General features: G+C 44.2%; 3 protein-coding genes across 8 annotated transcripts; 2 read left to right on the top strand and 1 right to left on the bottom strand.

Moving 5' to 3' along the window:
• Positions 1-737: 737 nt before the first annotated feature.
• Positions 738-11,293, bottom strand: znf384b (zinc finger protein 384 b). 5 transcript variants are annotated; one of them, XM_030073024.1, is made up of 11 exons: positions 11,171-11,293; positions 10,039-10,106; positions 8,542-8,770; positions 7,723-7,842; positions 5,732-5,898; positions 5,562-5,653; positions 4,566-4,790; positions 3,123-3,290; positions 2,913-2,991; positions 2,211-2,369; positions 738-2,066 (listed from the first exon to the last, which is right to left on the bottom strand). In XM_030073024.1, the coding sequence occupies exons 2-11, from the start codon at positions 10,102-10,104 to the stop codon at positions 1,677-1,679; spliced, it is 1,695 nt and encodes a 564-aa protein (XP_029928884.1). In that variant the 5' UTR covers positions 10,105-10,106; positions 11,171-11,293; the 3' UTR covers positions 738-1,676. The 5 variants fall into 5 exon arrangements, with proteins under 5 accessions (XP_029928884.1, XP_029928885.1, XP_029928883.1 ...); XM_030073025.1 differs by having other exon boundaries at positions 5,562-5,638; XM_030073023.1 differs by having other exon boundaries at positions 738-2,369.
• Positions 11,294-11,325: 32 nt separating this feature from the next.
• On the top strand, positions 11,326-19,580 carry LOC115374219 (vegetative incompatibility protein HET-E-1). Of its 2 annotated transcripts, XM_030073037.1 has the most exons (14): positions 11,326-11,380; positions 12,192-12,551; positions 13,909-14,027; positions 14,471-14,727; positions 15,085-15,208; positions 15,513-15,634; positions 16,184-16,270; positions 16,607-16,696; positions 17,100-17,188; positions 17,895-18,117; positions 18,297-18,419; positions 18,582-18,747; positions 18,970-19,061; positions 19,231-19,580. In XM_030073037.1, exons 2-14 carry the CDS (start codon positions 12,462-12,464, stop codon positions 19,323-19,325), a joined length of 1,677 nt encoding a protein of 558 aa, XP_029928897.1. In that variant the 5' UTR covers positions 11,326-11,380; positions 12,192-12,461; the 3' UTR covers positions 19,326-19,580. The 2 variants fall into 2 exon arrangements, with proteins under 2 accessions (XP_029928897.1, XP_029928896.1); XM_030073036.1 differs by lacking the exon at positions 11,326-11,380 and having other exon boundaries at positions 11,576-12,551.
• A 1,114-nt stretch (positions 19,581-20,694) lies between these two features.
• On the top strand, positions 20,695-25,175 carry pianp (PILR alpha associated neural protein). The gene is made up of 4 exons (XM_030073127.1): positions 20,695-20,763; positions 20,960-21,387; positions 21,772-21,850; positions 25,028-25,175. The coding sequence occupies exons 1-4, from the start codon at positions 20,753-20,755 to the stop codon at positions 25,173-25,175; spliced, it is 666 nt and encodes a 221-aa protein (XP_029928987.1). The 5' UTR covers positions 20,695-20,752.
• The last annotated feature ends 1,582 nt before the right edge of the window (positions 25,176-26,757 follow it).

The following is a 26,757-nucleotide window of genomic DNA, read 5'->3' as shown; positions in this document are numbered from 1 at the left end:
ACATCAGCAAAATGAAATGTCTTATTAATCAAAAGGAGTGTTTCCTCAACATAGGTGGTGTTCCATTACACAGGGTATATTCCATTGAAAAATACTACAAACAAAGACAGTGTTCCATCTACGCAAATGAGAGTTCTGTTAACAAAGGAGTACATCATCAAGAATTAGTGTGATCTGTCTACACGAGAGTATTCTGTGAACAAATGAAAGTATTCAGCTGGGGCTGAAGTGGAGTGGTTTGTCTGCAAATTTGAGTGTATCGTCAACAACGAGAACGTTACAATACAAAATATGCTATTTTCCTTATATTGGTGGTTATGTACCAATCTGTGGATTTCGGTAAATAACCCTGGGGTCTCCGACTATGCGTCCTGGCTGGCCCAGGGACACCTTAGGATGCCAAGGAGGAGCTAGTGGATGTGGCTGGGGATGTCTGGGAGCCCTCCTCAGCCTACAGACCTGGTCCCAGATAAGCATCAGAAAATAGATGGATGTATGGATGATTTTTTTGAGACCACTTATGACGACATATTCTGTACAGTTGACATAATAAAAAGTTATATTGAAAACTTGAAAACTTCTGCAGCACTATTCCACAACAGAAAGGAATGAGCAGTATGAAGGATCCCGACAATTGTGTCTCACATAAGCAGTACCTTTGTTTGCCACAGCTTTTGTTATATTCCAGATAGCTTTTAATAGCAAACCAATACAAGCAATATACCGCATATAGAAACTGTCAAAGAAAGATTTGAGAGTTTTATTATATCATAAGCAGAAAAAACACTATTCTCAGATGGGTCAGTATGTCTGTAAAGGAGCATTATAAACACTGATATAGTGGAAGTGTAATAGCAAGAACACGTTTGGATAACAATGTTAATTTTAGGACATACACACAATAAAGTGATACAAGGATTACATGAAACATGAACCGGCTTATCACCTCCCTCGAGATCATGTGAAGCAAAATGGCCTGCATTGTCCAGATAGATAAAACATGTATGGATTAGCACATCCTTTAACACATATTTGTACTGTATAAACTGGCATGTATATATCTATGTATACTTTAATTGTTCTTTTTTTCTTTCCAGAAATGGAAATAACTTCATGTACTTCCCTTTTTAAGTAAAAAATCCTTTGTGGGCATATATTTTACATAATAGAGGTAATAACACTGATGCAAAAACTGAAAGTATCTGTATGAAAGTATAAAAAATTACCTTCACAGTTAACTACCAGTTTCATCAACACAGACCATAAACTGATATGGCCAAAGCTGTAGTTGTAGGGAAGAGCAGGAGGCCATATAATAACAAGAGAACCATAGTCTCTTTCACTCTCTTTCTATCATAATACCATCACTGTGATGGACTGGAACATACTTTATTGCAGCCTTTACATGCACTTCCAACTCATCAGACAAGACAGCAAAGCAAAAAGAAAAAAAAATCAAACAAGGCAGAAAAAAGTGACAAATTAAAAGTAGTCCTCTGTATATCTCCCAAATTAGTTTTCCTGTCTACTTCCATCCGACATTCAGGCACAGTCACGTGTTCCGAAGTTCTTATATCGTGTTAGTATTGCTTTTATCCTTCGGCTCTCCATTCTCCAACCTGTGTTTACTTGTTTGACTCAATTCCTCACCCCCAAACTTCCTCCTGTCATCAACTCTAAGAGTTGAGGTGCTCCACTTGAATGGTAGATGTTGCCACAGCGAGACAAAGATCCTTGTGGTGGGCAGTTATGCCAGACACATTAGCTGGTTTGTACTGGATGTCACTGGCAGACACTGTCTTATACTGGTGCAGATCAAATGGACAGGGGACACCCTCTGTCTGCGGGTAGCTGCCCTGGCTGTGTCCCTGCTGTCCTCCTCCACTCACAGCTCCTCCAGGCCGGGCCGAGCCACCATCTGTGCTCTCTACTCGCCTCTGAGCACTTCCTTGGCCCTGGGCCTGGCTTTGGTTTTGGTTCTGCTGGGCCTGCTGCGCCGCAACTACGGCTGATGCTGTCAGGTGATCTGGGTTGTGTTTCTGCATGTGTTTTACTAGATACGTCTCCTGAGGTGGGGGGAGGGGAGGCAGAGGGGAGACGGTGGACACATGATTACACCATGTACAGTAGGTTCCAGGTGTCTGACCCCGGTGTTCAGTTTCAAAGTGTTTGACGTTGTAATGCTGTTCATAAATGGACATTGGTCTTACCGAGGTATAAGTGCGGTTGCAGAGACCACACGAGTAGAGCTTGGCGTGTTTGACTGTGTGTGTGGACAGGTGCACCTCCAGGCTGGCTGCATCTATGTAGCCTTTATTACAGCTGGAGCACTTGTAGGGCTTGTCCTTGTTGTGTTGACGCCGATGGGACTGAGACAAACAACAAAAGGCAAGTGAGACAAATTCAGAATGTTTGTTTGTTTCTCAAAGAGTCCAACAATTAAACGCTGCACACTGTGCGTCTTCTGTAACTTTATTTAGCTGTGGCGCTTCGGCAATAATTGTAGCTTTGTCCCAAGTCCGACGCTGTTTGGGCCAAAGTTATGTTTCAAGTTGAGATTCTAGTGCTAAAAATGTTTTTTTGAACCCTTAATATAATCATTTCTTCCAAAACATTTGGAGAACATGTCTCTTAGCTTTATATAATAAGCACTCAGGGACTACAGATGAAAATTAGCTTTTGGGTACATCTGGCGAAATAGATTTATCAAATGCTGTCCCTGTAAAAATGAAGAAACAAGTAAAATAAATAAACAAACTAAGGCTAAATTACAATGTTTATTTTAATTTCACATTTTCTCTTGCAGTGGTGTTGGTGGTAATTTCCTTACTGTGGTGGTACACTACTGCGAAATGAATAGAGGAAATAATGAACATGCATGCCGTGGTTCCAGAGCAGATTTCATTGCCCACCTGTAGGTTTGAGAGTTGGGTGAAGGATTTCTCACAGCCTGGATGAACACACTTGTACGGCCTGTCTCCGGTGTGAATCCTGAAAACACACACACATGCACACACAAAGCACTGCTATCACTTTCAGACACATTTTGAAAATGGTGACCCAACCTGACCACAGCAACACACAGAGGCAAATGAGAAACCCAAGCCCAGTGATTGCCTTACCTGTTGTGCTGCTGCAGGTGACTGAGCTGTCTGAAGGACTTCTGGCAGTAGGAGCAGGTGTAGGGTTTCACTCCCGTGTGGATTCGGATGTGCTGGGCCAAGTAGCTTGAGTTGGCGAATGACTTGGTACAATGGGGACACTTGTGGGGCTTCGACTCGGTGTGGTTCCTGATGAGGAGATTAGGGAGGGTGAAGGAGAGAGGGTAAGGGAAATGGGATTATAAGAGCAAGTGTAGATGAAGAAATGCCAGTGATACTATGCATCGCATGAACTGATTCCCAGTAGGAATTAACTTAATCAAAACCTGTCGGAGTGGGCAGTCAATTAAGCAAAAGAAATGCTCAGATCACTAAAATGTGTGGAAATTGCAGACCAAGTCGATTTTAAATTTACAACATGCACAGTGCACATTAAGCAGTGCTCTGTGCAGTGTCAAATTTATCTTAAATGTTTTAGTTGCTTCCATTAACAGGAATTTCCAACAATGTCACACAATCAAAGAATAACAAAGCAAAATAAATTATTTTGACACTGGAATAATTTTACTCATATTTTTTCTGACCAGCATGTTTAGATGGATGATGTTCAAACAGATGATGAGATTCTACTGAAACAGGTTTACAAGTCATTAAAATACAGTGATGCTAACTTGCAAGCTGTTCCAAATACATCTAGCCACAAAGTCTAAATGCCTCCAGAAATGACTGTGGAGTGGTTTGAGCATAAGGAATGAAAACTGCATCAAAATGAATATTAAATGTGCGCAGACAGCAGCAAAGCAGCACCATGACAGCAAAGGGAATGTTAAATCATCATTCAGTGGAGAAAATGAGAAAAAGGCACTGATCAGGACGTTAGAATATCAAACAAAAATACAGTGGGTTGACTGGAGAAGCACAGTGGAACGGAATGTGCCTACATGTATTCCTCAATGTGTTTGCGTGTTTGTGTGAGAGAATCAGAGGTACAGAAGAAACGACAGAACATGCAGACCGGCGACACACAAAAACACAAGAAGCGGGGGAAAAGTGATGCAATGCAAGGACGCACGGGAGCACGAACACTGCGCACACACAAATTAAATAAACAAAAAGGTCAAAAATTCACATCACATCGATCAGTATCTCAGAGTTGCATGCATTTTAAACAGCCATTCTGATTGCATTATAAATTATGTAAAATCTTTTTAAAAGGACAGAGCCCAACTCGAAGGTGCAATTTGAATTTTATGAAAAAGGTCACTTGCGGATGAATGTGTACCCACATCCACACATCAATCTAATATGCATCCACACACCACTACACCCTCTTTCCTACTTGACTAGTAGAAAGGAGGTGGGAGTCTGGGCTTTCTGAGTGGGACTAGACTTGGCAGGACAAGGTAAGAGGACAGGGAGAATGTTACAGGGGTTGTCTGGGGGTGAGAGGGGGGTCTGCAGTACCGTGTGTGCTGCTGTAAATGACTGAGCTGCCTGAAAGATTTCTGGCAGTAGGAGCAGGTGTAGGGCTTTGCCCCGCTGTGGATGCGGATGTGCTGGGCCAGGTAGCTGGAGTTGGCGAATGACTTGGCGCAGTGGGGACACTTGTGAGGTTTGGCCTCTGTGTGCGACTTGGAGTGGATCTGCATGTCAGACTTATTGTAGAAGGTCGCCGCACACATCCGGCACCTACAGGCGGAGAGACACAGAAACGGGAGGACGGGATGGAAGGACAAGAAGGAAAATACGAAGGAAACAAATACAGAGGAGATGAGAGAGATACAGAGCGGAAAATGGGAAAGGTAAAAAAAAAAAAGGAGATGAAAGTTGTTGGAAGGAGACAGGAAAATGAAGCAGGGACCCACAGAGAGATAGACAATGAAACTCAGTATGAAAATTTAAAGGACGAAAATTAATGAGGATGGAAGCGTGTTAGATGAAATGAAACAGGTAAACAAAGGGAAAAGGTGACAAGGGTGAAGTCAGTGAAAACTGAGGGGGAAAGGTACATACTATAAAAGTGAAGGAGAAAGACACAAGAGTACTTGAGAGATCCCGCAAGTCAAAGAGCATGCAATATAAAGATGGAAATACGAAAGAGGACAGCAGAGAGTAGGCAGCGGTGTGTGTCTAGTGTGTGTAGATTGCAGAGGCAGTGTCTATGAAGCAGAGGGCACACATTGCGTTCTGATGTGCAGATACATTCACAGCAGAAATCTTTCACTGCTCACAAAGCAGCTGTGGTCTGCCACAACATGCAGTGAAGTGTGCTTGGAAGTGGTGTGTGAGTGTGTCAGATGCCTATATCCAACAGAGTTCAGAGCATCTAAAGAAGCCGAATATCTCTACGCTGATTTCAAAAGGACAGAGGCACAACTGTGCTTGCGTTTCACAGCTAGATGGAAAAAATGGGGATGCACAGCAGGTGTTTTTTTTTTTGTCCATTCAGTAACACCATACCTGTATGTCTTAGTGCCATCTTTTGCTCCTTGGTCTTCCTCTTCATGTGATAGGTCATATGGGTCTCCAATGTGATGCTGCAAAGACATGACCTATCAACAGTCAAATTATAAGAATATGATACATATTTTCTGTGTCACATGTCTCTGACAATGTAGAAATGTTGTTACCTGGCCACTCGCTGTCAGGTGAGCCAGTATTAGTGTTTCATTTCCCGGAGTAAGTGGATGTCCCGGCATAGGACCGACCCTAGGCAGCGCCGTCTTCTTCTTTCTGCCTCGTTTGGAAGGTGTAGGCATGACAACGACATGGGACGTCCCATCCCCGTCTTTTTTTTCTAGGGGAGGATCAACAGCATCGGGTTAAAAGAGACAATGTGTTACAAGTAACAGTGATGGTTTTGATGTTTGTTTTTGTGCTATGGGTTTAATTAGGGCTGGGAGATACTGACAAACTCAAATATCACATAACTTCAGCTGAATACCTTGTTGTCAGTACTACAAGATATTTACACACAAGATTTTTGATAAAAGTCATCAGTAAAGTGGATATGATGAGCAAGCAGGTAGAGGCAAACAGCAGAATGTTTTTAATTGTCTAATAAGTTCAGAAATGCAGCCTTCAAAACCAGGAAGAGGCAACACTGTGTGCATATCACATTATTATGCTATCTAGTCACGTATTACAATATTGATTGATATTCTGCCTTGCCCCAGGTTTAACAGCTCCCCAAACACCCAGTCTGGAAGGCATTTTGGTTTTGCGACCATAGTATATTGTGTATTTGGCAGGGTGGACAAAGGACAAATATTTTATTGTCCCTGTAATTTTAGATGTTACAACTACGTTTTGAACAACTAAAAAATAAAAAAAAAAAGGAAAACATAGCCATTCAACTTAATCATTTACTAAAAGAGCATGATGTGAGTCATAATTAAACAACAATGTAAGCCTGCTACTGCTCTGAATTTGTCATTGATCAACTGCATTATTATATCAATACACAGCAGCTCTTTTGTAGTGCAGTGGCCTTTTCACAATCTTCCTGAAATTCATAACTGAACAAGTGACAGTGCTCCAACTCTGCATTCATTACAATCATTCTGAAAATGTCAGAGAGCCATGTAGCAAGAGGAGTGTGGCCTATTTGAATATGACTGTAAAGCTCTGAATATTATGTTGTGAAGACCAGGAAATAAAAACAGACCAGTATTTTATGAGCAAGTCGTGACAGTAACTTGTGCTGATGGAGGCCATTTTCATTTTTGGCCAGACAATTTCATCAAGACTGGCAGAATCGTAAATTATTTATTGGCACAGCTTAGATAAGAAATTATACTATTTGCTGCTCCAGCCCACTCCTGTCGCTCTGCACCTCCTGGGCTCAGGCTGCTCTTTGAAGTAAAATGCTCCATTGTTTTTTATAATTCAGAGATACCATCAAGTGTAAATTGAACAAAATCAAATTTTATTTCCCCCAGAATGTGGACAGACTGAAAAAGCCACTGAGAATAATCCAAACCACAAAAATAAATTGCAGGGCTGATAACATCCCAAATCTCAACAAAAACATTAAATGTTGCAACATTTGTGTGTGTAACGGGCTGTAAAATAAATGCTGTGCTGTGTTCTTCAAACCTCAAAAAGTTAGAAGCACCTCCAGAATCATGACACAATTCAATGTTTCCCATATGGCTAATGCATAGAAACTAATCTAAATTTATCTCTCTAACGTTATGCCTAATGCTTGCATCACAATGTGTGACATTTGGTGACGCACAGCCCTGAGACGGTAACACTGCACCAAGTCTGACAGAGACTCTCATTGGGAAAATGAAAGTGAAACCTAAAATTTAACACTTCAAATTCAAAACTGCCACGTGTTAGCACCTTTTTGACACTTTGTAATCACATGTGTGCAAAATCGTTGAGGACAGAGGTACCCTGATTGCAAAGTCTGGAATATTGCCTCTGTTAACTGGTGCTATTGGGATTTCACTTGACACACCAGGAGCTAATTACTCCTACTGAAACTGGGGTTAACTCAGGAAATCAGACGTGACAGAGAAGTCCTTGCTGTCACACTTGTTTCCAGGTCACACGTTTAAAATTTCGGTCACTGCACCATATACACAGTTATATCCCCTATATGTGTGTTTACCTGCATTGGGAGCGTGGAGTGCTGAAACAATCATGGTCGTTGTTGGATGAGCCGAGACAAAGGACTGAGAGGAGGTGGGAGAGACAAGTGTGCCTTGAGGAGTTGTGATGACCAGACCCGCTACACGGAGAGTAACAGACAGCCACATAAACAGAAAGTGACAGGAGAGGGAGAGAGATAATCACATGTTACAAATCTCCCTCAAGGAGACCAGAAGATATTATCAAATCCAGGAGTTCCTAAAGTGTCGAATTTCCATGACGTATAGAAACACAACACATTTTTTTTCCTCCCCGACCAAAATGTAAAAACACTTCAGATTCATAAGTCTTGTTAAAGTTTATTACTGTTTTTTTCTGTGGAGGAAGTGAACATAATGTGAACACAAGGGAAAATACATATTGCATCTGCTGAAAGACTACTTAAGAATTTATGAAGTTCCCAGACTATCCCTGTCTGGGATACACTTCTCAAAATTCCATGACTTGTGTGTGTTGAATTTTTCCAGCTGTTTCTACAGCCGTTTTACAATGAACTACAGCACAGTTTGAATTTAATATATCATTCTTGCAGCAGGTTCCAGGGCTTTCCATTTATTCTTTTCAGCCAAGTCATGATCTGATGCATCCTAACCATTTTATGTTTCACACTAAAACATCTGGGAAGTTAATCTGTCCTCCGTCCTTGGCCTTATGCTGTTTTGGAATCTTGCTTCGGCCATCACATATTATATCAAAAGTGTCATGGCGGCCATAACAAAGAGACAAGATCGCAGACTGAGAAACAGCCCGTGTCTTGCCCATGCAGAGTCATGCTCACCTGCTGTCATGATGCCTGTGGAGGGGACAGGGACCACCGTGATGTTCTGGGTGCTGTGTGGAGGGTGGAGGTGTCCTGCACCCCCGTGCTGCCCTCCTCCGTCTGGCTTGGCGCTGGGACCGGGGATCGTGAGCACGGCTGTTGGGTAGTGGGGGGCAGAGGAAGGTGGGAAGGAAGCACTCTTGTCCTGCTGCTCTTTCATCTTGTTCAGGAACATGGCATTTTCAATCTGCAAGCAGAGATATTTGTGTGTGTGTGTTATGCTTACACATCACGAAACTCACATTTCTACAACAACTAAGAATATCAGAACAAGAGATACATGTAATTGTTTCTGCATTCATGCGACAAAGTGTGAAAGAGCAAATTAATGCTCACCTAGTTGTACATACAACACAGTGATTGAGCATGACTGAGCAGACAAGCCGAGGCTCTCTGATACAGTCACTAATGACACCTGCATTAAGAGGTTTCATTCTAGTGACACAGAAAATTCATGGCCATGGACCCTGACACAGCTCACTCTGGTATGACAATTGCTGTGTCTCTTCTTCAGAGGAAAAATGTACACTGACATTTTTTGAAATGTCATAATGCCATTGCAATGCTGCCGTCAGCTGTTAAGACACATTGATGCTCCATACCTGCGTCACATCAACCTTTATCACGGTGTACAGCGCAAGAGAAGATAATGATGTTCAAATCATGTGTGTCATTTATTGGTCAGAATCTACTTAAAATAAATAAGTAATACTGTTAAATTCTGACCTTTATCTTGTCTACCAAAAGTTAGGACTTTTTGGTCACAGCTGGCTAACATGGATTACAGAATATATTTGCGCTTTTACAATAGTTTTCAGACAAACCACTATAGACTGCATAAGGCCCAGTGAGCCAAAGGTCAGTACAGAACCTGTAGTTGCTCTCTTTGCATGGACAAAGACACCATGCAAAACTCTATTACTGAGAAATCTGACAATTTAATGTTGCCCAGCTTCTAGGTTCACATTCACATCTCATACAGTATGAATGATGACCATCTTTTCTGAGCCAGTAGGGTCCACTGGTAAATTGGGCAAACTTATCATCCAAGAGACAGTACTTATTAAAGTCTCAACTTTGGGAACTGATTTGAATGGGAAGGTCGATTCTACATGCTGAGGCTGTATTTGGTTAGGTGCTGCTTGGTGGGTCATCTGTGTGCTAACTTCACTTGTGGACCGTGATGGTGAGGAGAGGCCATGTTCTCAGTTTGTCTGTCTACCATTAAGCAGAGCATTACCAAACTGCCAAACTTGACAGTGCGGTTTACTGAGATGCTCTCCCCCACACATCAGGAAGAAGACAGAGCTGCTAGAAGTTTTGAGACCTGATGGTTAAACACAAACTTGCTCAAATAATCTACAAAAAAAAAAAAAAAAAAAATCATGAGTCAAGTGTGTGGTGGAAAACTGAAATAGTTAAATCAGAGTTTCTGGAGGTCATGTCTGGTCTTACCTGTCCTGGCACAGTGGGAACGGGAGACCAGAAATAGGACGAATTAAAATGGGAATCTTCCATCATTTCTGCAATAGGACAGCAACATTGAATTAAAGACACAGATAATGCCTGTGGTTGGCTGTAATACACATGACATAGCAGCATTATAAAGACATAACCATGGGGGCAGAGGCCACATCGATTAAAGCGGGTACTAGCCCACAACATATGATACTGGGCTTGCCAGCTGTACTGATCACGATACCATGAATTTAAATAAGAGACTGCTCTGTTTTCAGGAAGAACTGGCAGAGCTCCAATTAAATAAGGATATCCAGATACGCAGCTCATGTGCACGACTGATAAGAATTATAAACACTTAATAGCTAAGAGGAGCAACAATAAGAGGAGAGCTCAACAATTACCACACATTTTGGTCTAAATTAAAAAAAAGAAAAAAAAGAACATGCCGTTCTCTGAGGTCAAGATTTTGTACGACACTTTGCCGATCTAATCTACTGTCTCAAACTCATAACTGCGAAGGCTATTTAAGATTATGATACTGGGATTACAGCAGCTAATGAGCAACCTCGCAGTAATCTTCCACAACTTTATTTGACTGTGAGCTATGGATTTAATAAATTTGGACACCATCGTAATTGGGCTGGTATTTACAACTGATCCAACTACTTTCTCGGAAGTTGGCATTATTTCGTGACAGAGCCGCAGTATCTTACATGATGAGTGAATCATCAAGTATCAAAAAAAACGAGGATGAAATGGCACAAATCATATTTTTTACGTTTACAATACGTCTCGTACTGTAAGAATGCGACTCCATTTCGATTCCTTACATCCTACATGCATAAAGATAGGCCCGACTTTGTGATGAACACACTGTTCGCGCAGAGCTAGCCCATATATCTCTCTCTGGCGAGCGATCCGGCTTGGGGAAAATAACAAGCAAAGCGAAAAAAAAGCTGAAGGATAAAAAAAAAAAAAAAAAAAAAAAAAGCAAAGCGCTGAGGAAAAAAACCAATAGCCCATCTCACAGACTTCCGGCTGTCGAGACGGGGTGGAGAGGCGGCTTCGGAGTCGCGCAAATTTACCACCAAAAGACTACAAATGCATGACAAATAGTGGTATTTACCGGTTGTGACGACTTCGTCTCCCTCCCCTGAGTTCCCGTGGGTCGGGACAATTTGAAAACTATTTCCAAATCTGTCCAAAATACTAGTAGATCGACGAAGTTTTTTTTCCCCTCTTCGTTTTTTTTTTTTTTATTTTTTTCTCTCCGGTGGAGCAGCTGGCTGTCTCGTCTGAGCACCACTTCCTCCGGATAAGGTCGTCAGACAAAGGAGTGTGTGTTTTGATGTCATTTCCTGCGACTGAGGGCCGATTAACGCCAAAATGTGTCGAGTCCGTGCGAGCCGCTGTCTCTTTCAGTAAAAACTCTCGCTGATATGAATCTGCAAGCTTGTAGCAAACTGAGAAACCGTGTTACTTTGGTTTTGTTATCATTGTAACTTTGGGCCGGCGGTTATTCTGCGCGAGGGGAGAAAGCGACTAATGCTACGTTCAAGTACCTTCGGAAATAGTAAATGTTAAAACTTGACGGTATGCGAGTCAAACTCGGATTGTTTTTCTTTAATAATACCTAAGCGTGACGTGTAGTGGGCGGATAACTTGAACACTTCTAAACTAGTAATGGTAACATGTATTAATTATGTGCTATTTATATATTTATTATAATGTTACTGTTTCCTATCGTATATGGAACTAATTAGGATTACTTTATATTTCTACTCTATGAAACATGTAGTTGACATATAAATTAAATATGGTCTTCTCATGTTGCTGCTGCAGCACAAATTAGCTCTCCGCCACTGGATTATTATTATTATTTTTTTTTTTTAAGAAAACACCAACTAAAATCTAGTTTTGTGTCCACGGCTCACGAATGCGCGACATTTTTGCAGTTTTGAAGCGTAAGCGGGGTACTTGAATGCAGCATATATTTACTTCCCCTTTGATGCTCTGGTCATTTCAAGGTCTTGGCCGTGAATGAACTGCATGTAGCATTTAACCCTCTGGATCCTTCCTTGTCTGTATTACTGCATGGATGTGATCCTGCTTAATGTGCACTCACTTATGTTTTAATTTTTTTCAAGGCAGTTCCTTCACAATCCACATGATGTCGCTGTAAGGACAATAATACACACCTACCTCAGTGTCCTCCACATCCGGCGACACGTCTATCCCCAAACAGCGACCGAGGGCCGCCTGACATACATTTGTTTACTTTATTTTTTCCCCTCTCCAAACCTTTCATTAGAAAAAGTAATGTTGCATCTCGGACACTTTCTGACAACTTGAGACGCGGTCGTGCTTCAGATAGGAGAGTAACTAGTACCTGGTAGCGCTTTAGAGAGGGGCTTCAAATGGGGGAGGTGAGGAAGCTGCAGAAGAAGTTGAGACAGATTGAAAATCTGGAAGTCAAAATCACTCTAACCCCAGAGGAAAGATTCAAGGTACAGAAGATGTCATCTGCAATTTTTTCCCCCCAGTATGATTTGTACATCACATACATTACTTATTAATAAACTTCTCCCGGGTGTCATTTCACAGGTTATGGCTTCAGCCTACACTTCATCACAGCACGGGTCTGGGGTTATTTCACAGAGCAGGACCAGAGCGCTAGCCAGAGAACCGAAGAGACATTATGAGATATCTTGTAACAGTGATATGAATCTGTGCAGCAAGAGTGTCAGATACAGGAATACGATTCAGTCAAGCACATGGATTATTCCTCGTAATAAACACATTTCAGAAGATGTGTCCTGACACTTTTTAAAGCGATCTTGCAATCATGCTAATCCTGCTTTGTGAAATAATAAGTCATGATAACAAGGAGAAAACCTCTCCTGAGCTTGTTGTTCAGTGTTTGGCTCAAGGACACTTCAGCAGATGCTTGCTCACAGCCTCCCTGTGGTGTAGTGTTGTATACCTGCTGTGTACCAACAGGCAAAATGACAGTGTTATAACAGGCTCATACTGTTGATACATAGCAGTAAGTTTGATTTCATGAGGGGAATGTTTTAATGATGCTGATGTGTTACGAATTCATGAAGTACGGCTTTCTGAAACTTTAAATAACAGTGTTGATATTATAAAGAAGAAAAACACTGTGATTTGCATGAATTAATGATACAAGTGGAATGGATAAATTGACAGCTTTGCCCCAGGAGTTTAGAAGATCAGAAACTCATACTCACAAACAGAGTGCATCAGACATAATAAATTATATATAAAGGGCAGTTCCAAATCTTCTAGCTGTGCTGTAGGGCAGTTCAGCATTTTAACATTTACTACATTACATAATTGAAAACAAGGTAATGATGTTTATACATTCATTTAACGTATAATGTCCCATTGTCATACAGCTGTACTGAGAACTGTGTTGACTGATACAGTACAAAGAATAAATTTCTTGGGGTCACTTCCTGAAATACAAGTGCTGTCACTGACAAATAACCAGCTCAAATAATAATTGTGTCCTTGCAGTGTTATGCTCCCAATCACTGACAATAGAGCTGTTTCCAAAGTCTGTACTTTCATCTCTCTTTTATAGAGATACTTGATCAATTTGACAGATTTAGCATTTGGGCAACTTTTCACGCTAAAAGGGGTTGACATACCTAATTCATTCATTCATTCATTCATTCATACTTATCTCAGAGTTGATGATGAGCAATCAGGAATGAGGAATGGTGTGTGTATATATTGCAATCTAATGAATCAGGAGGGGCAGAATATTTTGGTTATGCATATAAACAACTTGTGGAGTACCTTGGTTTACAACCAATCTCCTGCCTCCTCTCCCCTCAGATCTCCAGGAAGGCGGAGCTGCGTTCCAGATTGGCTGAGCTTCTGCTGCAGCTTTCTGGCCCGCAGCAAACTCTGGGGATTGTGGGAGAAGGAAAAAAGGAGAAGATGAAAAGACAAGTGTAAGGAAGTGAGGGAGAGGTACCAGCAAGGGGGGCAGATGGAGAGAAGCATAATTCTTCAAAAGCAACAACATTCACTTTGAAGCCTTTGATCTTTTTGTATGTCTAGCCAAACACACTGGAGGTCAAATACTGTCACACTTTGAGAAAATGGGAACTTTCTATCGCTCATAATATGTCATATACACAACATTCAGAGATTCCATCCTCCCTGTGAAAACCGCTCGGGGGCCTTGTGCTGATAACTGAAATCGTCTTGAACAGGGCTGGATATTAACATCAAACTCACTGAAACAATCCGGCACGCCCACTCTTTCTGATACGCAGAACTAGCTGCTGGTTAACAAGTGCTTGTTGCACAGGTATGCATGCTGTTACAAATGATGCCATGTACAGTTTGCACCTTGATTATTCATTCAGCCCTGTTTTCTGTGCTGGCACAGGGAGGACGCCCCTGAGGCCCTTCCATCACAAACGCCTCCAGCCTCCAAGATCCTTAAGGGAGAGCTGAAGTCCAAGGCTCAAGCAACGCCAGCGCCGGCTGCCAGGCACAAGGAGACGGGAGGGGGAGGAGAGACAGGCCGACAGCAGGAGACGGGAGAACCGGCCAAGGTGTCAGATCACTGCCTAGACGTGTCAGAAGGCTGTCCGGCCCTGACCCGTACAGACCCCCGCGAGGAGCCGCAGCCGCCCGAGGAAGGTGGGTTCACTGGGGAGAAGTACTAGTTGTATCTAACATTAGATCTCTATAGTAGAGCATTAAAAATACAGTACTGTCGTCATGAACTAATTTACGATTAATATCTAAATTCTGATTTATCTGTGTATGCCCCGAGGAGTCCCAATCCTAACAAGCTCTTGTTGCTGCCAGAATTAAAACCAACAGGCAGTGTTTGCTTCCCTGAAGACAGGACCCATGTGCTGCATCCACGGAGCAAAATTAGCTCCACGCTCTGCAGTGGCAGACTAATCCATATTGAAAAACAGTGTAGCTGAACCAGCTGAGGTGCTGATGAGTCAACATTGCTAATTGCGCAAATTGTATTCATTTTTCTAGACAGGGAATTTACATCCCTCAAAGCGTCATGGGAGAAGGCGAAGTTTCGCTTGAGGCTGTTGGAGGGTCACAGTGACATAGTCACCTGTGTGGTTGCCGTTGACAACCTTGTAGTCTCTGGAAGGTAAGCCTCCTGCAGCCTTGATATCCATAATGGATCTGGAAACTGAATAATTCAGCTAATTTATGTCTTCATATGCTCTCTCTCTCTCTTTTAACCCCCCCCTCCCATTTCCCTCTCACTCGTTCCCTGACATGCATTTATCTCCCTTTGTGCTGATAGTTCTGCTCAAAACTCTTGTGTTTTTTTTTCATTGAATGCTTTTAACCTTGCTTGTTTTTGTCACCCTCTCTCTCTCTCGCTCTCTCTCTCACTTTTGCTCCTCTTCACTATTCCACTTCACACTCTGTCCATCTCTTCTTCCAAGCCGGGACACAACAGTGAAGGTGTGGCACGTCCCCACGGCAACGGAGCAGAAGAACCTGGGGGGTCACAGTGGTGGGGTCACCTGCCTGTCTGCCCCTCCGCTTGAGTACTGCAGGAGGCTGGGTGAGAGATGGACACACACTCACACACACACACATGCATACAGGCAGGCTAGAGCTGAGTAATGCTTAATGGCCTATCCTCGGGTCTTGTAATTATGGGAGTAGTTCATCAGATCAACTCCAGAGAGAGAGATAACCTCAGTAGAAACTCACAGCTTCCTCAGTCTGCCTTCTATCACTTGAACTCCATTGCCCTCTCCAGCTTTCCTCCTACACTCCCTCCACCTCTCGCTTCCTGTCTTAAAATACCAAGCAGAGAAAAGCAGCGCATAAATGATATCACTGAATAGAACTATACCCTCACAGTAATCATCAAAATAATTATTTAATGGCTTGAGATGAAGTTTTTTTTTTTTTTTAAATGATGTGTAGTCACGCTATGCCTTTGGCTCCTTTTGCAGTGGCTCTCATTTTATTTTATACGCCATCACTTATTTACTCCCTTCCTTGCTGCTCTTTTTTTCCCTCCCCCTCTTATTCTCCTTACCTGATCCTTTTTTATTCCCCACCTTCCTCTCCCTCTCTTTTGTCTGGCCTGCCTTCCTACCAGCCTGGTCCCTGTCTTTGTCCGACAAGGAGAGGTTCATTCTGAGTGGCTCAGCAGACTGCTGTGTGAAGATCTGGGCCTTAAGCACGGGTCAGTTCATCACACACACGCACACACACGCACACTTGTCTATATCCATCTCTCCCTCTCCCTCTCTCTCTCTTTATATATATATATATATATATATATATATATATATATGTGTGTGTGTGTGTGTGTGTGTGTGTGTACGTACGTACGTACGTACGTACGTATGTATGTATGTATGTATGTATGTATTATTTATTTATTTATTTATTCATAGAGGGTGCCTTTGAGCTCACTCTGGGAAATATCAACCTGTGTGTGCACTTTAATAGATGTGTGCCTGTGTGATTGGTGGTCTGTGTGTTGTAAATTAAATTAGCATTTTCCTGTTGCCTTCAGGCCAGTGTGTTAAGTCTATCTACACATTCAATGCTGTGACTGCTCTTTGCTTCGTGTCGGAGGAAGAGGGCTACATCATCACTGGATCAGGTATGTTTTTGTGTGGGGGAGTGTAGGTGTTTGTCGGGAAATGACGAGCCAGTGACAGATACAGTATGAAGCAGAATAATTGGAGCAGGAAGTTATAGTAGCTGATCTTATATGGCTTGTTTGTGTACATTTGTGAAAGTGCTATGGGGCTGCCATATGCACCTGTGCTCTTTTTGTGCCAGTTTTTGAATACATCAGTCTTTACTAATGTATGGGCAGGGGCTGACACAGTGGCTCCATCTGCCAGTAAGTTAGTCACTGTATTTTAGTGGTTTCTGGCTGTGTCAGAGCGAAGGCAGCAGGCAGTTTAGGCAGCCAGGCTCAGGTGGGTTTACTGGGACCAGCAGTAATGACTGCCAGCCGCCTGTCAGCCTGTGTTAACCTCACACTCTCTCACCCCCAGATGGGGGGAAAGTTCAGGCCTGGAGCTGGCACACTTTGGAAAACTGTCAGTCAATCAATGCTCACCAGGAAGCAGTTACCTCCATCCAGGTGGGTGGGTCACTCACCTATTGGCCAATGGCATGACATGCTGTCCACACTGAGGATGCTCAAGCTGTTTTCATATTCAGCCCAGTTTTAAAGAAGGCCAGTGTAAACATTAAGCAAATCTGTCAGTGTTTCCCTCCACGCACAGGCTCTCTATAACATCTTTAGACTACACCATTATTATTTTTTGTTAGAATATAAATGTAAAAGCTGCTCCTTCCCAAGAAATCAAACCATATTCTTATACTTCTGTCCTTATGCTAGCTTTCCTTGTTTATTGCTTTCAAATGGAAATCAAAGATATTTGTTGAGATGTATGCAGTGCAGCTCAGCCAATTTTAGAGAGTACACTGTACATATTTTGAGTAAAAAGGCTTTTTATGGATATTGAAAGCCTGAGCTGCATATGCACATTTTTTCAATTTGCAATCATCAAAACATGCCTACAGCATTAAAGCATAGCGCATCATTGTCACCCTTTTTGTTGCTCATCATGCACAGCGTGCAATCCATTTATAACCAAAAACAGCACTGACACGTACATTTTGGAAGTGTTTACACTCATTCATTTACACAAACATATATACTCTCCCTCCCTTTTGCTCTCTCACTCTTTTTTTTATGTACATGCACGCACAAACACACACGTGCACACTCTGGGTTAGGGCTCAGGTCTCCATGACAACCGTGTCTCCTGTGTCCTCCACAGTCGCAGGGTCCACTGGTGTTCAGTGGCTCGGCCGAGGGGGGGGTGTCAGTGTGGGAGAATCGGTGTTTGGAGCGCGACCCCCTGAGGCTGCTGCACCACTGGACCGGCCAGGTGACGGGCTGCAAAGGGGGGCCGGGGGGCCGTCTGGCCCTCAGTCCCCGGGGAGACCAAGTGTTCCTGGCCTATGGTCAATCTTGGATAAAAATCCTGCACTGGAGGACTGGTGAGAACTGGGATGGGATGAGGGAGGTGTGTGTGTGTGTGTGTGTGTGTGTGTGTGTGTGTGTGTGTGTGTGTGTGTGTGTGTGTGTGTGTGAGGAAGAAGGAGTCAAAGAAGGAAAGAGTGAAGAAGTAGAAAAATTTGCATAATCCTTCTCCCTAACATCTGTCCAATTATCATAGGAACGATGTCCAGACTGACCAATCACAGCAGCATCGCTGGGGTAACAGATTGTGTTCATCAGACAGCAGGCCTACTAATTGGCTCCTGCTATGATCTGGCCAATGGAGAGAGCACTCTGAACTGTGAGTAGCTGGGTAACCATGCGTAACTGAAAGTTCATAGCTTTGTAGAGAGCCCGCAAGAGGAGTATGAACTTTAGACAAAGTTGAAATTACTTTTTATTCATCTGTTCCCGGGTCCCATGATCTCTCTCCCTCTCTCCTCTCACCCCTTTCTCCATCCAGTGTTTTCTCTGCCTCAGTGTAGCTACCTGGCCTCTCTGACCTGTGCTGAGGCTCCCAGAATCCTCTGCTTTGCGGCGTGGCTCACAGGGAGTGGAGGCCATCGCTGGGTGACTGGGGGTCGTGACCTCATCGTATGGGAGCAGCTCCCCAGCTCCGGGAAGCAGAGGTGGGTATAATACCTGTCAACAGCACTCTGGAAAAAAGCAGCATTTCATTCGTAACTGATTAATTATTCTCCTCATTTCCATATTCATTAGTGTATAGCTTTTATTCGAGGTCAGCCGCATAGCTAATCCTGGAGGTATAATGGGATTTAAATTTTTCTGATTGTGACATGCAGCTCCATTGATAGTAGGTGATTCATTAATTGAGGGTATGAACATTACAGGGGAGACGTCACAGCGAGGCGAGACAGCCGATTGGACAACTCCTTGCTGGAGTCAGAAGGGGACACAGAGGATGACGTGGAGAGCGATGATGGTACTGAAAACGCACAGCAGATCTCACAGATATCAGCTGCTCGTTTTCCGATTCACAGTTCACACCTTTGATGAGCAACCGTGAAGTCATAAATTACACCACGGTGTTCATTTATTCCAGGTGACGTTTGTCATGGTAAATCCTAACAGCTGTTTTCCTTAAAAATTAGATTACGGTAATGATGACGATGAGGACAAAGACAGCCAGTCCCAAGAGGAGTTGGAGGGTCAGTCCGGCTCGTGGTTTCGGTGTGTTCTTCAGTGAGTGCCGGTTTGATAAGCCTGCCACCGAGCTCAAGACACTACAAGACACCATGCCCCACGGCCATGAAGAGGAAATGAGAGGAAGGGAGGGGGAGAGAGAGGTGGAGGGGAGCGAAGTGTGACAGACTGAGTGAGTGTCAGTGACGGAGAGCGAGCATATGGATCGGGAAAGTGTGAGAGCGCATGAGTGAGAGATAGACATATTGTTTTCTATGTAAATGTTGTTTCACATCCAATAAAGCTGTCACACCGTGACTCCCTTGCCTAAATATGTATCTTGTGTGTGTGTGTTTTTTTATCTGTGCCACTGCTTTTCCTTCTACTATATACACTAATTTGTGCAACCAACACCTAAATACATATCTTTTAAATTTTTGTTTCATCTTCCCTCCTCCCCGTTCTTTGCTGTCTCTCCCTATCAGTTTCTCTCCGGGGTGTCATTGCTGTTTTTGTAAGCGTAATTGAAGAGTTTTTTTTTTTTTTGCCCCTTGCATCTAAAATGAGCATATTAATGTCGTCCTTGGTATCGTTTCTATTTGCATCGCCAAATTCATTTCTTTTCCTCTGCGTCCATTTAATTGAACCCATCTTAAAAAAACATAATTAGCATTTAAATCTCTCTCCTACAGTCTCTTGCCCTCCCTACACCCCTCTCTCCCCTCTCTCTCTCTCTTCCTCTCTCTTACTCTAGCAGACTCTACATGTCTCAGTCGCTAAGGCAACCGATGCTTTTTTCTCACTTGCTCTCTATATCTCCCCCTTTCTCTCTGTCTCCCTCTCATTCCCTCTCTTCACTGCCAGAGGTAGGCATGATAACTGATATGTGTCGGTGTGTGTGTGTATGTGTGTGTGCGCGCATCTGTGTCTGTCTCCTAGTGTGCCTGTGTGTCTGCCTGCTCTAAGTGACATTTCTGTGGCATTTAGACAGTAGTTTTATACGGGAAGTTATTTCTCTGCGCTGAGAGTACCATATAGAGTATTGTCTCCTTGCATGATGCCTTTAATGATGATGAATGTGTTGTGGACAGGTGTGTGTATGTGTGTGTGTACTGTACATCTGTGTGTGTAGAGAGAGAGATTAGGAAAATGGACAATGACAGTGCACCTCTGTTTGTTTGTGCATGCATGCCAGATGTGCATACAGTATAAATGTGGCGTATAATTGAGCGTTAAATTGCAATGCCCAGAGGAGTCTGTGTATGTATTAGAATTAAAGAAAAAAAAAGGTGGGAGAGGGGATTATCTGTCAAAACCACTGCTGGTGTCTGTGTTTACATGTTATCTATCTGCCAACATTAAAAAAAAAACTGGACCCTCCCCCTTTTCTCTCACCCCACCACCCCCACCTCCTTTCCCCCCCTTCCCTCTGTCTTATCTTCCAGAGAGAGATGATCGGAGGAGTGGAGTCTCAGTGAACAGAGCGAAGCGATGGAGAGATGGTAAGATGGATAGTACTAGAGGTGAAGGAGGGATAGATGAAGAGAAAGGCTTTCTGACTGATTGCTGGCATGGGGATCAGTGTGTCAGCTGTTAAGGTCAAGCACGGCTCCTGTGGACAGTGCATTTGCTGCTCTAACTTCTCTCCCTCTCCCTTTTCTCTCCCTCGCTCCTCCTCTTTTCTTAACTCTCTTCCAGCTCCATCTCTCCTGTCACACGTCTGACTGCCCTCCGCTGCCTCCTCTCCCTCCTCCTGGTTGCTCTGGCGACACAACCCTCCACCTGCAACCGTGACGACAGTGAGGGCGAGGGGCAGGTGGACGCCCTGCCGGTCCAGCTGTCCGTCACAGCGCAGGTCACGCCCACCCCCCTCTGGGCAGTGGTCTGGGGCCCCACGCAGCCCCTGGAGGACGAGACCTATCACTTCCTGCCCAGCCAGGAAACTGACCAGCCACACCAGCATGGGCACCAGCAGGCAGCCAGCACCACCACCACCGACATCTGGCCTTTCCCTGACGGAGTGGCGGGCAGTACCGAACCCCAGGAGGAGTACCCGCTGGAGGCCAGGAACCAGGAGGGAGTGGGGGATGGAGGGACGGAGGCAGAGGAGACAGAGCCTGAGGAAGGTGGGCATCAGGGAGGATCTCTAAATAAAAGTGGTCACAAGCCGCAGTCCATGTGAACACACACATGCCAAGAGTTCTCCAGGGAATTAGCTGTCACCAGGGAGAAGGCTGACAGCCCGCTGTGTGCAGTCAGCTGCGTCTGTGGCGGGGAATGCTTAATAAAGTTGTCGTCGCTCACAGGGAGGAATTGGCTGCTGTCACACAGCGAGATATGCGCTATCAGGACGTCAGTCGGATTGGTGTTATAGTTGGAGGCCCAATTCTTGCACTTCCAATTTCATGTTCAGCTGGCTTCATTGATTACTTCTTTGTTCTGGACACAATTATGGCCACACAGTCTGAGATTAGTAACTGCATAAGTGTGTATGTGTGTGTGTGTTACAGTGGACCCTCAGTTCTACGTCACAGTGACCATCTCCTCGCTGCTCATACTGACAGCTGTCGTCATAACAGCCAAACTCTGGTAGGAACCCAAACTCTCCTCTCATATAGACGTGTGTGTGTGTGTGTATGTCGTCATATGAATGTGAAGCAGGCGTTGGTGTAAACAGCTTGCGTCCTAAGCAAACCCTCTCTGGTTCAGTAAACACACAGCTTAGGACTGGGCAATATGGACAAAATCAAATAACATCATTTTTTTGTATAGCTCAATATCATTATTGTGATGACATTGTTCAGATGACTGTTGGTGCTTTCACAAAATTAGTCATGTGGATATGATGACCAAGCAGGTAGAGGCAAATAATAGAACAAGAAGAAGGAAGGAAATTGCATGCCTTTACTGTAATGCTGCCTTTAAATTCAAGAAGACAACACATTTACCGTATCACGAGATATGAAAAAAAAAATGCAAAATCCAGGATGATTTTACATCTCAGTATCATTGTATTACTGATATATTGCCCAGTCCTACATAGCAGTGCTTCACATTTCCCACAAATTTCCCTTAACAGCAGCTGGGTAGCAATGAACAGGGAAGCTGTAAAAGTGCCTCCTCGTGAGGATGTGTCACCTACTGGTTCTCCTGATGCAATGAATTTGGGGTTTTAAAGGGGTTTTTGAGAGTTAGGTAATGGTTATGGTTTGGACCAGATGCATAGGAATTAGTGAAAATGAGAATCTGACTCTTAATCAGCCTCAAATGTGTTTGTGTATTTGTGTACGTGTGTGTCTCTCCGTGTCTGTGCGCGCCTGTGTGGCTGTTGTTCATGATTATTTTCAAGCAAACTCTTTGTATCTCGTTGTAAGTATCTCTCCCCCCGCCCGCCACACCCCCCCAACCCCCAAAGTGCAAGTAGAGTAATTGCGTACTAATGACTTTATTAACAACACTTGGGTTCCTGAAAGTCACAGTTGGCACAGCTGTGACATTTAGTACCATTAGAGTGGCAATGATTAAACATTCACTATAACCATTAGAACGGGAGGCATGGTGAAACAGATCGGCTCCCCTACATGCTTGCGGGGCTTGAGCTATACCATGGCTCCACCGGTGTCGACCCGCCTTCGTGGCGCCTCGGCCATTTAACGTCCTGGAGCATGTAAACATAGGGCGGGAGGATTCTTTGCGTGATGCTGCCTGGCCTCCTGACATGTGCTCACTGCACACATGGCCATTAGCTGGAAATGGGGAGTCATCTTCGTGATGTAGTGGAGCACTTCCACGCTTTGCTGATCAAACCAATAACACCTTGTTTATTTGACCGTGGGGACCCACTCGCCTCTTTCACCTCTTCCCCTCTAAGTTTCCCCTCTCTCCTTGCTTTCTTTTCTTCTACTCCTTTTCTGTCTACTACCCCTCCCCTGTTTATATTTTTACTCTCCTCCGCCCTGTTCCTCTTATCGCTTCATCTTACCAGCCTTTCTGTTGTTCTATAATTCTTTATTTCAGTCTGTATAATTTGGTCTCCTTCATATTCCCTTTTCATTCTCATGCTCTTAATCTCAGTTTTGCTCAGGCTCCCACACAGTCACATTATCTCCCCTTTCTCCCTTGCGCTATCTTTCCCTCTGTTTTCTCTCTCTCTCTCTCCTCCCACCGAGGCCTCTTTTCTCCACTCACGTCCCAAGGATTTTTTTCCTGTCTCCCAAGGTTCCGTGCAAGTGTTTCCCCGCTCATTCTTTCATACTTTTTTTTTGTTTACTTTCATTTAGCATCATCGCCTTGCTCTAACACTGCCGTCTTAAGCGCGGCCGTTCCTCTCTTATCTCCCTCGCCAGTCTCCTATCTCTCCCAGCACCGCCAGTCCGGCAGCAGATCCACAGATAATCCTCCAGCTTGCCGTGAGCTGATACACGATAAGCCCCTTCCCTCTGTTCCCGAGGCTGGCCTTAACTTGCTGTTTCAATAACTTCATCAGCCCCCACTGTGGAGGGAATAGTGGAAACCCACACCGGTGGATCCCAAAGTGGCAGTACAAACTGAGAATTGCAGGGATTCAGAGGCAGAGCGGCAGCCTCTTTGTGTAGTGCTATAGACTGGCTTGTGCCTCAGTGTCATAAATGTGTAAATAATGCCATGTGTTAGACTGAGTGAGCGAATGGGAGGGGGGTACAGATGGACTGAAATGATAGCCTATAGTGGAAATTGGCTACAGTCCAGTTCATTATGATTACACTGTAGAAGAGCAGCATATGTGCTCTGTGATTTTCCCAGCCCTAAAATTGTCAGTGTGGCTAATGTTGTCATTTGTGCCTGTTTGTGTGTGTATGCATGCATATGTGTGAGTGTGTGTGTGTCTGTGCAGCGAGAAAAAGGAGTCAGACAGGCAGAGAAAGGTGTTAGTGAGGGAAGATTAGGCTTCAGGCAGGCTTTTATGGCTGCAAGCACAGCTTTGTTGTGTACGTAAGTATTCTTAAGAGCTGGAACCTGTGACTCCATAACTCACAGTCCCCATTGAAATAATGTTACGCCTTGTTGCCCCCCACCAACCCTCCCTCCACCCATTTCCCCACCTCTTCCTTTTTTCTCCCTCCCTCTCTCAGCCCGCAGCCCTTTCCCCATCTCCCTGTTTTCTCCTTCTGCCTCTCTCCCCCTCCGACAGTGATTTAATGGGTCCAATGAGTGCACTAATTTTCTCACAGTGGCAGCGTAATGTATTCGCTGAAGCTAAATAGCTCGGCCATTCTTGATGTTCCTCTGACTTTGTTTCTCCGTCTCTTCCTTTCTCTCTGCCTCTCTTTCTTTCTGTCTTTATTCTGCCGTTTCTCTCTTTCCACTCTCCCTCTTTGTCTCCCTATATTGCTCTTTTTCAATCTCACTCGCCCCCTCTATCATCTTTTTCCATCTGTCTCTCTCCCTCTCTCCCTCTGTCCACCTCTCCTTATAACCTTGTCTTTTAATATCTTTCTCCCATGATCTCTTTTTATGCCTCCCACTCTATTTTTACTCATTTCTGTCCCTTTATCTTTCTCTCTTTGTCTCTCCCTTTGCTCCTATCTGTCTCTTCCTATCCCTGTCTATATGTTCTTTTTTCTCCTTTCCGTCTGTCTTTCCCCTCTGCCCTGCTTTTGCTCATCTTTCCACCTGTCTCCCTATCTCTCCATCATTCCATCTTCCTCCTGCCTTCCTTCCTTTCTCTCTCTCTCTCTCTCTCTCTCTCTCTCTCCCTGCATCTGTCTCACCATCCCTGTCTCTCAGTTACGATCGCAGCTGTTCCCAGCATCCACCCCCGCTTTCCCGTGGCGTGGCGCCCCCCCTCTCCCTCGCCCTCCCTCGTTCCCTCGCTTCGGAGGACAGCCGGCAGACACTGCACAGCACCCCCTCCTTCACCGACAGGGAGAGGTAATGAGTCGCCTCACCAACTCTGAACGGTGTGTGTTTATGTGTCTGAGGTGTCTGATTCAGGTTTGCTTGTTTGTGTGCTTGTGGTATGCGTGTGTGCGAGTGTGAAACAGCCCTATTACCTCTTTTGTGTACTTGGTGAGCATGTACATGGAGTATAATTGGACAGTAGTGCTATTCTCTGTGGAGCATGCAGGCCTGGAGTGTTTGTGCTGCTGTAAGACGTATCGGTGTTTTTAAACTTCTTCTCCAGATGAGTCATCGCGGGCCTGTGAAAGTCGCCCAAGCTCCATCCATGAAATGATGCTTTTATGGGAGGGTATTTAAAGTTAATCTCAATCAGGATAATTATAGGGCTGTACTCCAGTTCTCCTTCTCATTTCCTCTCTCCTCCCACATCAGTTTTTCCTTCCACCTTCTCCTCTTCCTTCTGCTCTTCCATCTCTTTTCCTCTCCCCCCTCCCAATCTCCTGTTTTGGAGTTTTGTTTGCGTCTACGCTTCTGTTCCTCCAGGCCTCCCTGCTCCACTTTTCCTGTAGTCCTCTCTCTTTCCCTCCCTCTCCACTTCCATCCTCCCATCTCCGCTCATCAGGGCTCCCAAGTTTCCCATATCCTCCCTGTCTCTCTCTCACTCTCGCTGTGTGTGTGTGTGTGTGTGTATATGTGTGTCTCTTGCTGCGTGTCAGGATCCCAGTAGTGAACCTCTGAGGTGACTGTTTTTCCACATGATAAACATTTCTACGGGGCCTGAGGAGGAACATCAACATGACCAGAGGGTGTGCCTGCAGCGCCGTTTTATTTTCTCTAAGACTGTGAAATGAATTCAGGGATCCCAGGTATCCAGCCATCACAAAACTCCTCGGCTTCCCTGAGGTCTAAAAACCCGAACTCATCTTCCTGCTGCTCGCGCCCTCCTTCCTTCCTCTGTGCTCGGTGTAATTTTCTTTTATGTGGCTCTGCCTCACTGTAGCCCACTCTCTGTTTTCTATCCCCTGTATTGCCCCGAGCTCTGCCCAGCTAACCAACCACGTTGCGCCTCTACCTGCCGTGACTAATTCACAAACAAGCAGTATAACAGCCGTGCAACATCCTATTACCCCTGAGTCACCCTACCTGAGCTTCCCTTAACTGTTTCCAGTGATTCAGTTGCACATCTGTAGCTGCTCCACATAAATTATAATCCAGCACAGACTGTTCTTTGATGAAATGACATTGAAATTCATATCGGAGAGGCTCGTATTTGGTTTGTAAATGGTTAAAAAGCCATTCTCAGCATCTCCGAAGACTGAAGGGGGTATTTCACAAAGCTGTTTGGCAGGGCTGTAGCCAGCAGGCAATGTGTTTAACATGTCACGCTCCAAAAACTGCTGTTTATTCCCCGCTTTGGGCGCCTGAAATGCAAATAGTGCGGCTTTTCCTCTGCAATGTGTCGAGGAGTCTGTTTTGTTTCAGAGTTTTCCTCATGATTTGTTCTCCTAATTATCTGGCAGACGTTCACCTCTCTTTGTTGTGCCTTTGTGAGCATCCTTTGTTCTTATTGGACTATGTAGAGGTGTGTTAAGCATATAGTACTTCCAGAGGTGGAA

Source organism: Myripristis murdjan, chromosome 16, assembly GCF_902150065.1.
Source record: "Myripristis murdjan chromosome 16, fMyrMur1.1, whole genome shotgun sequence".
Classification (NCBI taxonomy): domain Eukaryota; kingdom Metazoa; phylum Chordata; class Actinopteri; order Holocentriformes; family Holocentridae; genus Myripristis; species Myripristis murdjan.
The sequence above is the reverse complement of the archived record's forward strand: the minus strand, read 5'-3'. Positions and strand labels throughout refer to the sequence as shown.

Coding starts and splice junctions, on each gene's coding strand:
- znf384b (XM_030073023.1), bottom strand. CDS start 10,104: ATGATGGAAGATTCCCATTTTAATTCGTCCTATTTCTGGTCTCCCGTT. Junction 8,771..10,038: donor TTCCCACTGTGCCAGGACAG/GTAAGACCAGAC, acceptor CTCTGCTTGCAG/ATTGAAAATGCCATGTTCCT. Junction 2,992..3,122: donor CACCTGCAGCAGCACAACAG/GTAAGGCAATCA, acceptor GTGTGTTTTCAG/GATTCACACCGGAGACAGGC.
- LOC115374219 (XM_030073037.1), top strand. CDS start 12,462: ATGGGGGAGGTGAGGAAGCTGCAGAAGAAGTTGAGACAGATTGAAAAT. Junction 18,420..18,581: donor TGGAGAGAGCACTCTGAACT/GTGAGTAGCTGG, acceptor TTCTCCATCCAG/TGTTTTCTCTGCCTCAGTGT. Junction 19,062..19,230: donor TGACGTGGAGAGCGATGATG/GTACTGAAAACG, acceptor CTTAAAAATTAG/ATTACGGTAATGATGACGAT.
- pianp (XM_030073127.1), top strand. Junction 21,388..21,771: donor GGAGACAGAGCCTGAGGAAG/GTGGGCATCAGG, acceptor TGTGTGTTACAG/TGGACCCTCAGTTCTACGTC. Junction 21,851..25,027: donor GTCATAACAGCCAAACTCTG/GTAGGAACCCAA, acceptor CCTGTCTCTCAG/TTACGATCGCAGCTGTTCCC.